The sequence below is a fragment of the Larimichthys crocea genome, chromosome XII (assembly GCF_000972845.2).
Source record: "Larimichthys crocea isolate SSNF chromosome XII, L_crocea_2.0, whole genome shotgun sequence".
In the NCBI taxonomy this organism is placed as follows: Eukaryota; Metazoa; Chordata; class Actinopteri; family Sciaenidae; genus Larimichthys; species Larimichthys crocea.
The window spans coordinates 331191-343770 of NC_040022.1; the positions used below are offsets into that span (position 1 = coordinate 331191).

Sequence of the window (12580 nt, forward strand, 5' to 3'; positions counted from 1 at the left end):
TTGTTAAATTTAAAAAAAATGCTGCTGGAAGAATTTTCCCATCAGAAGCAAGATCATCCAAGAGTACTACAAAGAAATAAACATATGACAAGCTGACATTTTAGGTAGAAACGCATATTTCACGAAGTTCTAACAAAAACACGTATTTTAAAACTTCCGGAGTGGAATTGATAAATATGTTTTAATAAAATGTGAAAGTTCTTAGCGTTTTGTTTCATTGTGTTTCATTTATTCCATGCAGGTACTTTACACTCCACTTCACACTTTCCATAACAAATATGGCCTCACTGTGAGCCTGCCACTTTATTCAATCATGACTGTCACCACTTCCCTTCAACCACTCTGTCCCACTCACAACTGAAAGTAACGTCTCTTCTCTCTCCAATTCATTTCGACTTCATCTTTACAAATTTGCGATGTGTCTCTGACTCACCATTTATTCACGTCTGTCTGTCATCACTTCCCTGTCTCTCTACTCTATTCACTCCCTTTCATTTCCAACTCTCTCTCTGCCTTGACCTTGTCTCACCTCACTCTCTCTTCCTGTCTCTGTTCTGAGAAACTATTCCAATCTTAAAATCTAATCTAATTATAATCTTACCCTCCACTTTGTTAAGCCATGCTTCAATTTAAAGAACGACATTAACAAAATGCCTGCACTCTTAGAGACAGATGTACAGGATGAGTACATCTTATCCTATCTTATCTCAAATTGCTGATCCGCACTGAGGTCCTCTGCGTTTCTGTCCTGTGCAGTCATTTCTCCGCGGCCTTGTCTTGAAAATTGTAAAGCATCCAAACACTCTGCTGCTCCCTGCTCTGTTTGTATGTGTGTGTCGTGTGCGCGAGCGGTGCAACCCATACGGTTCTCGACTCATCAATGGATAAAAGGCTCTATCTGTCTCCATCTGTTCTGACACACACAAACACACACACACACACACACACACACACACACACACACACACACACACATAGGAGCAGTCGAGGTATTTGTGAGCAGCAGAGCATGCTGAAGGCAACACTCTCAAAGCCTTCAGAGATTAATGCTGCTCTCTCTGCCTGTCTCTCTGTCTACAGCCACGTGTCCAAGTATGTTTGTGCACATTAGACACCGTAGAAAAAGGATGAAAGCAGCAGCAAATTAAGATATATCGACCCCAACTCAAAGTGGTTTTTAGCTCTTGCTGGGAGTCTTTATGTACTGGTGATGGAAGTGCATCTGTACAAAACCATCACCTGTCTTACCTCAGTTACTGCAGCAACTGTGACTATTTAAAATCTATTCCTTCACTCAACCTTTATCCAGTTTCCTTTCTGAAAATGACTTGTTCCTTTTCTACTGACACAACTACTTCTTCTTCTTCTGATTATACAGTTAGCTTCCAAGATATCGGTGCATTATCACCACCTCCATGACACATAATGCATCATATTTTGCTTGATCCGACCCATGGAAATGAAGCTACTTCATATACTTTTTTTTTTTTTTTTTAAAGATTAAGAATAAGAAAAGTTTGGTCAATTTTTTTTTTTTAAATTACAAAAATTACAGTAGATGGGAACATGCTGCTTCTCATTTAACGACAACGCATCTCCCACTGCCTTTACATCTGTCTGTACTTCTGTCAGTAGCGCAATCCACCTTCATTTTCCTCCACATTTACCCCCCTCACTCTTCTTTGATTCAGCTCCCAGTATGCGTGCAAGACAGGAGAGAGGAGGAAGAGGCAAACGAGGAAGAGAGAGAGAGAGAGAAAGGAAAGGAAGAAACAAAGAGTAAGAATGACAAAATAAAAAAGTGGGAGAGGAGTGAGGGGAAGAAAGAAAAAAGAGAGACAAACAAAGAGTGACAGTAAATTTTTCACCAGAGAAATGTGGCTCCAAATGAGAATAACTTTATCATTAGGCCAGCTCTCTGCCCCTTAATCTCCTCTAAACAACTGTAATAAAGTTTGTCTGTGTGTCTCGTGTGTTGGAGACATGCAGGTCAAGTTACCAAAGACCAGTCTCTCTCTGTCTGTGTCTGTCTCTCTGGCATCTCTCTTCACCATAGAAGTTGCCCACACACTTGTGTGTGTGTGTGCGTGTGTGTGTGTGTGTGTGTGATAGCTCGCCCCCTGAGATTGTGTCTCTGTGAACGTCTGAGGACCGTGACCTTGAGGAGATGGAGGGAAAAGAAAAACAGATAAAGAGAGTGAAACACACGAGGGGCCACTGAAGGTGACAGAGGACAAAGCAGATAAGTGAAGAAGAGAAAGGGAAGCAAAATGAAGACAGAGAGGAGAGAAGAGAGGAGACTACAACCCCTCCACATAAAGCCAACACCCAGACTCCTGAGTAAACACACTATTAACAATGGAAATAATCTTGTTTCACAGCACCAGAGTTTTTAGTTGGTAGAAACAGTGTACTTCAGTGGCAGAAAACAAAGAAACCATCACATAATAAATTCATCTTGCACCAGGAAGTTTTATCAGCCTTAATCATAGGCCTGTAGCAGAAGAAATCTCTTTATTAAATCCTTAAGTGGTTCCTAAAAAAAACAGATAGTTCATCCACAGAAAACTGGGCCGAGAGTGACTAAGACACCTGCACTGCAAAACAAACTGAAGAAGAAATGATTCAGGTCAAAAGGCCAGTTAGAAACACATGCTGCCATCTGGGTCAACCAACATGCTGTGAATCACGATGGTGTTTTAATGAGCGCGAGCTACACTGACAGCCGGTCAGCTTAGCCCTGAAGTTTGGACCACATAAACCGTCAGAGGGGTTGGGATTGAATAGTAGCTGCTCAAAATAGATTTACATTTTGAGAAACAGCCTTTTTTTGCTTTAATATGAAGCTACAGCCAGCAGCTGGTTTACTTAGTACAATGATAGCCAGGCTCTGTCATAAATCAGGCTGTAACCTCCCCATAAAACCCACAAAGTGTCATTTTACACCTTGGTTTGTGAGGACAGAGGCGGGCTAGCTGTTCCCATCTGCTGGCAACCTTCTAACCATGCAAGTGGGGCTAAATCGGGTGACAGGTGAGAAAATAAAAAACAAAAATGCCCCCTCATATGGCCACAATTTATTGTGTTATCAACACATTTCAGATTGACTCTAATGCTTTGTGACTTCATGTCAGCAAGACAGAAGGGGAAGCGGAAAAAGAGAAGGGAAAAGAGGAAAGACACAGAGCAGGGTTATCCTCTCCACTGCCAAATGTGTTAATGAGTGGGCCTACTGGTCAGACACACACACACACACACACACACACACACACACACACACACACACACACACACACACACACACACACACACGTCTGGACCTGCAGTGTGCCAGACCGGATGGTACTATAAGTGTGCCTGCCAACTGCTAACAGCTCTCCCAGAGAGGCTCTCACTCAGACAAACACAGATGCACAGTGTGTGTACACACACACTCACATACCATACCGACACATTCAAACACATGCAGGCACACATTTCCGAGTGCAAAAAGGTACAGGTGCACACCTCAAATTTCTGCCGTAGCTCCTCGTTGCCCTCCTCACCCTCCGGAGCAACGGGAACGTTGAAGTACTCGCCTTCTTCCTGGGAGAGCAGCTTAAACCTGAGGAGAGAGAATATTTCCAGTCAAATCAATTCCCAATTAGTTTATACAATTTAAGCATTTAACTGCTGCCATTAGCTGAAGCTGCTGACAGTTAGTGCACCGATTTAAAGTCCTGAAGAATGATCAGCTGATTATTTAGTAATTCACTCTCCTTCATGGTGATCTAGCGAAGCCCGACAGAGATGAGCCCCGAACACAGCTGAGCTGCTTATTATTTAACAAAATCAATAGAAAATAATTTTTCACATTGGCCTCATTACATCTGATGCCAAAACCTCATAACACCGACATCGCCGCCATATTCATAGTGAATAACATTGTGATGGCTGTTTATGCTCCAGTCACACACACACACTTCTTATTCTGGCTTCGTCCTCTCAGAAAATGTAGCTGCTGTTGGTTGTGACCATTTTTATCAGCAGTGCGCCTTTTTATTCTCTTTGGTTTATTGACTTTTTCGGTCGTAAATAGTGAGCGCTGTATGTGGGCTGTGCCATCCAAACAAAAAACAACAGTATGAAATAGTTTTATGCGGCTGTTGTTGACAGTTAACCAACCTGGGATGGAGCTTAACAACCTGAATCCATCAGACATTTTGACTTTTAAGTGTTACTGTCTGCATGTTTTGTCAATATGTTGCTAAATTCACAACACATACTCTAACTAATGTGAATACTATAGACATAATTTCCCCACTATAAAAGCCTACACCACCAGCTTTGGCCTTTGATGAAACTTGGAGGGATGCATCCAGTAACTTATGTTAGTCCAAGAGTACAAGTACTGTTTCATGTTATAGTTAAAGTCTGTGAAAAGTAAGAATAAATCTGTGTTCTGAGTTTGTCAGACCAAAGAAGAAAGGCAGGGTGGCCTCAGTGTGTCATCGAGCTACCCTTTAGGACCGCCCACAAAAATCCTGGACTAAAAATTGGTGGAAAACGTCTCAAAAAACAAAATCTCAGTATTGCCTTTACACGGACTTTATTGACATAGTTCACTCAGCGTTAATATTAAATTGTTGCATTATCAGGAACTATTTTTCATATGTTTAATATTTTATTATTAAATACAATATTTGCAATGGTGCAATAAAACTGGCACATTCTCTGCAGGCTCTTTGCAACATTTTTCAGTCTCACAACTGTGTCTCGCAGTAAAGTGTGCCCTGCACAATGTAGTTCACTTTTAATAATTCCCTTGCCGGTATTGCCTGATGCAAAGTGTAGCTGGAATCAGAAAGTATATATATTTTTATACATTATAGGCGTTAGAGGCCAATCGCATCCATTACTTTCATGATCTTTAAACGCAGGGCTCTCTCCGTCATGATGCACTGACAGTTTGGGAATGCCGTGGAGAGTTCCTCCTCAGAGGAAACTTATTTTTGTCCCGGATGAGCAGAGAAGCAAATATGAATATGGTAGCTCACTATTAATTAGAACTATTAATCGCACACCTAAAGTGATTAAGGGTAATCAGACATTTACAACAGAACTAAAAGTAGGTTTTCAGTCATTAGCAAATATCATCAAAAATAAGATTAAGTCACAAGCTCAACGGTTTTAAACAGAATTTCAAACACTCCCCATACAGGATAATAACAAACAGAAACACACAGGATGTAAGCTGTTCTGTTCATGTCACTCTCGCTCTGTTCCTGCTTCTGGCTGCTGGTGCCAGCAGGTGTGAGGCTTTGGAAGCCGCACACAGAAAACACACACTTACACAGGTTCTCTCTGCTCTGAATATCAGCTTTTTAATGGCATCCTCCTCACACCTCCACCATTCCACCTCAAACGCTGGCATCTCATTAAAAACCCTGACAGAGCGGTGTCAGCAAAAAAGAGAGGAAGATAGAGAGATACAGAGACTGAACTAGAGAGAGTGGGAGGGAGGTGAGGTGAGGAGATAAAGAGACAGGGTAGAGATGCTTTGGCACTGAGTATCACCAGAATAAAAAGAGGAGCTCCAACTAAAGTATTTCTCCAACAGTGCGGTAATGAACAAGGTCACCTTCACTCTCCCTCCTCCTCTACCTGTGCTGTTTCTCCTCCCCGCATCTCCTCCACCCCCTCTCCTCCCTCCATCCATCCCTTCTTTCATCTCACCATCCATCCACTCCTTGTTTCTGGAGCTCTGAGATGCCGAAGGACAGCGATCCCATGAAGTCGTTGCGGCTGGTCAGGTCCCAGTCCCACACCTCCACTGACAGGCGGCGGTCCTTGTCGTACTCCTTCAGGTGGCTGGGAGAGAAACAAGGACAATCAACAGTTGGATGAAGGCTGGCGGGGATACATGTGGTGTCGTTTTAATATTTTGACCCTTTCCTGTTAGGTTTTTAACTTTTAAAGCCACATGACAGAAGTCTTGGATTAATAATTAGAGTTTGTGGCCTTGTATGATTCCTCTGGTAATCAGATCCACCTCATTTTGCAAATACAAGAAATATTGTAGCTCCTATCTAACCTGTGCGTTACATTCAGGTCAAATGTTTGAAGCGGTTTATTAGAACTCTTCTATCATCTCTTATTTTGATTTCTTGGGTAGGCGCACAAATAAAAAGCTTTTCAAATTGAACATCTGCACCCAAACGCCTCAAAATGCAAATCTCAGTCTTCTTGCATGGAAACTGTGATGTAGCTTATTAAGAATCTAATTGGAGCCAACTGCAGGAAACAACCCCAAAAGCAAGGTTTAATGAATAGAAGGAGCCAGATGTTTTTATCTGAGCGCCAGTGGTTATGCTTGCTTGGAAAGCCGAGCATAATGTGATGTTCTTAACACGCCATACTGAGTCAGAGAGAGAGAGACAGAGAGATGAAGAAACCGGATAAAAATGAGAAAAGACTTAATGAAGTAAAAGAGAGGAAATGGAAAGACACACACAAAGATAAATCAAATAAGAGATCACCAAGTCTTACAATTTAAAGGTCTCATTCCAGGTGGGGTTGAGGCAGCACTTTATGGTCTTGGTCTTCTGTTTGCTCTCGCTGCGAGGATCTGGGATCAGTTTAAGCTTCACATAGGGGTCTGACAGACCGTTGGGGTCCATAGGAACCAGATTCCTGCCCTCTTTGACTTGGGGGAGAATATAGGACAGAAAGAGGGGAGGGGAGGAGAAGGTGAGAGAGGGGAGGAAGAGATTGGGATAAAGAAAAAGAGCAAACTTAGATTTGACTTTAAATTAGCATCAGGAACAATGACATTTCATGGGGAATTACTATGAGTTTTGTGAATTGATTTACATTCAAATATGATGTATTATTTCATAAAAAAGTAATAAAACAAAATCAAATGCAAACTTATTAAGTCATTTTCTGACGCTAGTTCATCTCACATCAAAAATAACCAGAAGACTAGTCGTTAAATGATGCAGGCTCATGGGAGTTGTTGTCTTAATTGTTAAACAACCACCACTGCTGAATAAAATCTATCTGATGTGACTGCACCATGTGCACCGTTACCTGCATAAAACCCATTACCTGGGTTTAAATATACAACATATGTGCAGCATTTTTTGATATTCTAATGTGGAAATGTTAAATATTATATATTAAAGACAAAACAAACTAAAGCCATCTTAGAAAAAATGAAAATAACAACAATGAAACATTTTTAAAATGTATTGCACAAATTTAAACTGCAATTTTTATGACTGTGTGTTTTATGACCTTTTTCACTTTATTTTCTTAAATTTTCAACACCACCTCCAAACTTCCTACTCTGAACCTCAAGGACAACAATATTTGGGACTGGGACTGAGAAAATAATAATTAATCACCACGAGCTGGTATTAATATTTATTTCTACTGGACCGGCAGGGGAGTTTTATCAAAGCCAGTAACTCGTCAACAGCATCATAATTAATATTCACTCATGTTTAGCAGGTTGGCTAATTGGTTAATTTCTTGTGTGCATGTGTGTGACCTGAATTTGGAGAAAACTTCCTGTCAGTAATCTGCTTAACAACAAAACTCTCCCCCGACACCAACAAATTAAATTAACCATGGCGAACTTGAGGCAACACACACACACACACACACCACAACCCCTAGTGTTGTATTGGGGGGTTAAAGCCTTGAGGTTGCCAGATATGTCTGTAATGACCATGTAGGCAGATGAAGGTTGCCATTTCCAACACTAATCCTTCTTTTGTGGCTGTCTGTTATTGGGCTGTAATTGTATTCCAGTGGCGTAAAATCCCCAGCGATTGGAGTGTGTGTGAATGTGTGTGTGCACAATTATTGTTGCTGGTCAAGTTCTGAGGTCACATCCAATTACCAGAAGCAGAGCTGGTGCTGCTGTGTCTAAGGCTGCTCGCTGGGGAAGCACACGAGAACACACATAAACACACACACACACACACACAAGAACCTATCCCACACCTCCCCATAAACACACACACAGCCACACACAGCACAAAGTACTTAGCTGATGTTGCTAAATAATTGTGCTCTGTGGAAAATGAGAACCAGAAGAATGGTAGAGGAAACTATGACAGAGGTAGGATATGCAATGCTGTATGTAGACTGTGTGTCAGGGCACACATCACATCATGTGAAAATAATATTTTGATATTTTCGAGTTTGATTCACAAGCCGGTGTTCATAGAAGAGACAACATTACTTATTTATTACCTTTTAAAGGACACAAATCTGATCTGACACTACTGCACAAAGATCCATCTACAAACGGAGAAACCTAAAAATATGTCTTTCGGTATCTGAATTTAGGCTCAGTAACACAGAATTCGATCACACTTTTGTAGTTTCCGTGTGTTCCGTTTATCTGCTTTAGGGTTTACACAAACCAAAACATAATGCTACACGGACTGTCATGCTATTCATTCAATACTTGTGACTAGAGATTCTCATTTAGACCTGATCCTGAACCCAAGTTGGACTGTGTCCACATTTTTTCAGTCGCTTCGGCCTAATCTGGACAGGATATCAACTTGTCTTGCAATCCAATATTGTCCTAAGCATAATTTGGTTTATTTGAATCAAGTTTGTTCTTTCTGGTGTCCCTTTTGGATTAAGTCTTTTCAAATTTGTGAATTTTGAGTTTTACATGCGTTCGTTTCAGATCAGACCTCTTACATATTGCATCACTGGTTGATGCTTTTTTTTTTAAATCAACAACTCAGATCTGTGGGGAACATGCGGCACCCTTTCCAACCGTGACTGAAAGGAGAGCTTCCCAGCGAGCTGGCAGCGTGAGGAAAACCTCAAGACGTCAGAGAAATGAGGTTTTCATGCTGTTAAAGGGCTATGCTGCGCTAAGCTGCAAGAGGTTAACCACAGCACAGACCCAACGGCCAGCATTAAACCCTCAGCGGAGCAGGTCAATAAATATTAGATGATGCCTGTTAAAGTGACCATCAAATGCTGGTTGAGGCGAGCTATAAAGAGGCTAGCATGCCAAATTGTCTCATAGGACATTTACAGTAAATAGAGGAGGGTTTGTGTGTGTTGTGAGGGAATGTATCTGCATGCACAGGTGTGTAATGTGCACCTTGAGTGTGTGTGTGTGTGTGCATGTGTTGAATTCTTGCTTGCATACAATTTGTGCTAATTGCAAAGAGCGTGCATGGGTGTGTTAATAGATGAGTGTGTGTGAGAGAGAGAGAGAGAGAGAAAAGAGATAACGTGTGTATTTGAGTCTACAGGGAGGGCGAGTGGAGATAAGAGTGCAGTAACAGCAGAATACTGTATGTGCACAGCAGCGTGGGTGTTGGCAGTGCACCTTTTCCCATGTGAAAAAGCCTCATCGGAGTCTTAGTCAGATTCTTACGTTCTGTGCAACTGCTGCTCGCCTGTATATGTGCTGCAAAAAACAGGCTTTTCCAGATAATTTCATCTTGGGGGTGGTGTAACAGTCATGCCGAGCACATTTATATGCTCAGTTTGGCTTGTCTGGACAGCTGAGAACAAGTATCACCATATAAGAGTCTCCTCCACCAAAAGGATCTCCATGTAAGTGTCTTCATCGCCTGCACCAACTATAAGAAACAGCCCCCAAATTAGTTAAATGGGTCTAAATGGACATATGGTGACTTTATGTTCTGGCTATATTTCCCTCATGTGTTGCCATGTCAACACATGAGAGTTAAAATTAGGAGCACAGTCCATGAGGACTGCGACTTCAGGGACTGGTACTGTGTTTGTTTTGACTCTTAACCCTTCCTCACTACGGTCCACACCTAGAGATAATCTGTATTTGGTTAACACAATAACTTATCAAAGGTACCAAGATATTACAGGTGTTGTCTGTTGTTCATTTGTACAACATGACCCGTGGCCAATGTTCATTCCTGTTCAGTAGTCTTTAAGTCATTCTGCTGTGGGCTTTTCCTGCCACATTATGCACATTTTTTGGGGTGAACGGGAGTCTCAATAATCTCTGCAGGTTGGAGGAGCAGCAGTGAAGCATGTGTTTAGCTTGTAATCAAAGGAAATGCATTAAACCACAGCTAAATTCTGGCTCTGCTTGCCTGGTGTCATCATACAAGAGATGTGGCTATTAGCTGATCTTGAATCAGTGGATTGATAACGGTGTAGCACAGGGTAGTATAGCTACTTATATTAGGTATAGCCACTTATAAATCCCCTCTGATGTACATCATGTATGGAATAAGAAATACCAAACTCTAAACGCATAATTATGTCGTCCTTCTACTGCTTGACTCCCCGAGGTCAAGCAGTAGAAGTTAAGTGATTATGTGTAAATACTACTGAGCCATTTTTGGGTGAGCTAAATGTATAAGAGCAGTCTCAGCCTCACTGTTTATAACACAAGGGCGAGTATACACACTTCTCCAAGGCAATTTAATTTGAGCAGTGTCAAAAATGTCATGTCAAAACACCTATTAAACACTTTATAATGACTAACTGGTTAAGAGTACTTTGATTTAAGTGTGAGTTTTCAAAGAGAAGTGTTCAAATTCCCAATGGGGCCATCCAGAAAACATGAAGTCACCAAGATGTGGCAGGCAAATGTTTTATTTATGGACTACTGGCTGTATATAAAATTTATGAAACTGTTGTTTCTTATACTCTTGAGGGTATTTTAAAAGCTTTGTATGTTTTAAACTTTGCTTTTGAGCCAAACCACAGACACAACATTAGTGTATTAAGGCACCAGTATACTCATCTGAACCCTCTTTCCCTACACCTTTTTCCAGTTTGGACTATTTCTGTCGTCTTTTCACGTGAACAACCGACAGCAACACCTTGGATGCCTTCTAGGTGAGACTGTCTGCTGTTTTCCCCATTTTTTAAACAACTATCTCATCTCACCCCTTCTCTCTGTCACCCTGAGCGTCTATAAACACTTTTGCCATGTGATTTGGTGGAACAACACGTTGTATGAGCTCATTCTTTCAGAGTGAATCTTTCAAGCCCCCCCGCATTTTCCCTGCGAAGGCGTCCTTGAGCTAGATGCTGATCCTTCATCTCCGTTCTGCCGCTGACCCTGAGCTCTGATCCCCTAGTGAAGGGGGGAAGGAGGCGACTCAAAAGTGATCAATAAAGTGTCACTTTACCACCCATGTCAATTGCCTTGATTGAATCCACAACTTAGTCCTCAGCACAGATGCATTTCTCAGTGTAGGAGCCATTTCCACCAGCTCTTGCTATGTTAAGCTGTAGAATAATTGCTAGTGGTTCACAATTCATCCTCTGTGGTGCTGTTTTTTTTCCCATCTCACTGCAATGAGGGAGAAAGTTACTGGTGGCTCCACACTGGCCCCTGTGGGTGGAAATGAGTACTACACCTTCTTCTACCTCAAATTATTGACGGTACAGCTGTGCAACACAACATTAGGATTAGATTGAAATGTGCATGTGTTGAAAGCAACATTTTGTAACTGTCCTAACATGAAATAAAAGACTTTAAATCATTTTGATGCTGCATTGACGTGTTATCGGGTCAATGATGTCTCTGTTCCTGCACTATGTAACTTTGTGTTGCAGGTACGACCTCCTGCACCCGGTGTGACATGCCGTAAGTCACACACCACCGACTATTTCACAGATTTTTGGAGAAACTTGATCATATTTTATAGAGGAAAATGTTTTCTGCTTTCCCTCTGATGTCCTCCAGCTGCTCCAGCTGAGGCGATTTTCAGAGTTTCCTGATGGATAGTGACACAAACTGCTGCCAACTGCTGTTAGTTTATGTTGGCTCAGTTGTTAGCCGGGCTGCCCAGAACACCAGGGGAGTATTAGTGTTTCTACCACGGGAGTTTGGTATCACCGGAAAGAGGTTGTTTTCTGGAGTGTGGTGGGGGAAATAATGACAGAGGCAAAGAGACTGCAGAGGATGTTGAAGGAGGAGATGAGAGTTAACCTGGGACTGACTTTTAGTCGTTGGTGAGAGCTTGGTGAAATAAAAGTCTGACAGACAGACGCTGAGCTGGGCTGACTGCTGTTGGACTAGTAAGTAATATCAGCTGGCTGGCTGTTATGTCAACTTGTTAGTTATTGATTAAAGTAATGTAATCATGCACATGTATATAATATATATGTAATCATAGTAAATATACTGAGTTACTTTCCAGCACAGACTAAACTATATAAAATAACGTTTGCTTGCAATTTCCCTTGTCTGACAGTTTCCACCGTTCAGCTCCCTTTTATTTTATTCTGTTCCATTATGGAGCACTTGTGAGGTTTCGCCTTTATTGCTGTCGTTGCAGTCTCTGTGTGATAAGTCTGCTCGCTTATCATTTCCCACAGTAAATCCCAGCTAATGATCAGTGTATGAGCGTGGGAACAGGAAGAGAGAGAGCGAGAGAGAGCGAGCAGGAGAGTGAGAAAGACAAAGAAGGGATGAAAACCGGAGAAAGACTGTGGAGGGAAAATGCTTTTATATGCAGACATGGGCACATTCGATGCATGTGTATGTCTCTTTTCAGGATATTCACTGATGAACAGATCCTGTAGATTTAAACGCTGTTTCATTTCTTTCTTT

General features: G+C 41.6%; 1 protein-coding gene across 2 annotated transcripts in view; it reads right to left on the reverse strand.

Annotated features, from left to right (window-relative positions):
- prkcbb (protein kinase C, beta b) overlaps positions 1 to 12580 on the reverse strand; it is an 84470-nt gene that overhangs the window by 35025 nt on the left and 36865 nt on the right. For both annotated transcript variants that reach the window (XM_019274926.2, XM_019274925.2), the window contains exons 6-8: positions 6529 to 6685; positions 5716 to 5850; positions 3508 to 3604 (exon numbers count right to left, since the gene is read on the reverse strand). In XM_019274926.2, the coding sequence (XP_019130471.1) occupies positions 3508 to 3604; positions 5716 to 5850; positions 6529 to 6685 (389 nt within the window). The remainder of the gene's footprint in view (positions 1 to 3507; positions 3605 to 5715; positions 5851 to 6528; positions 6686 to 12580) is intronic.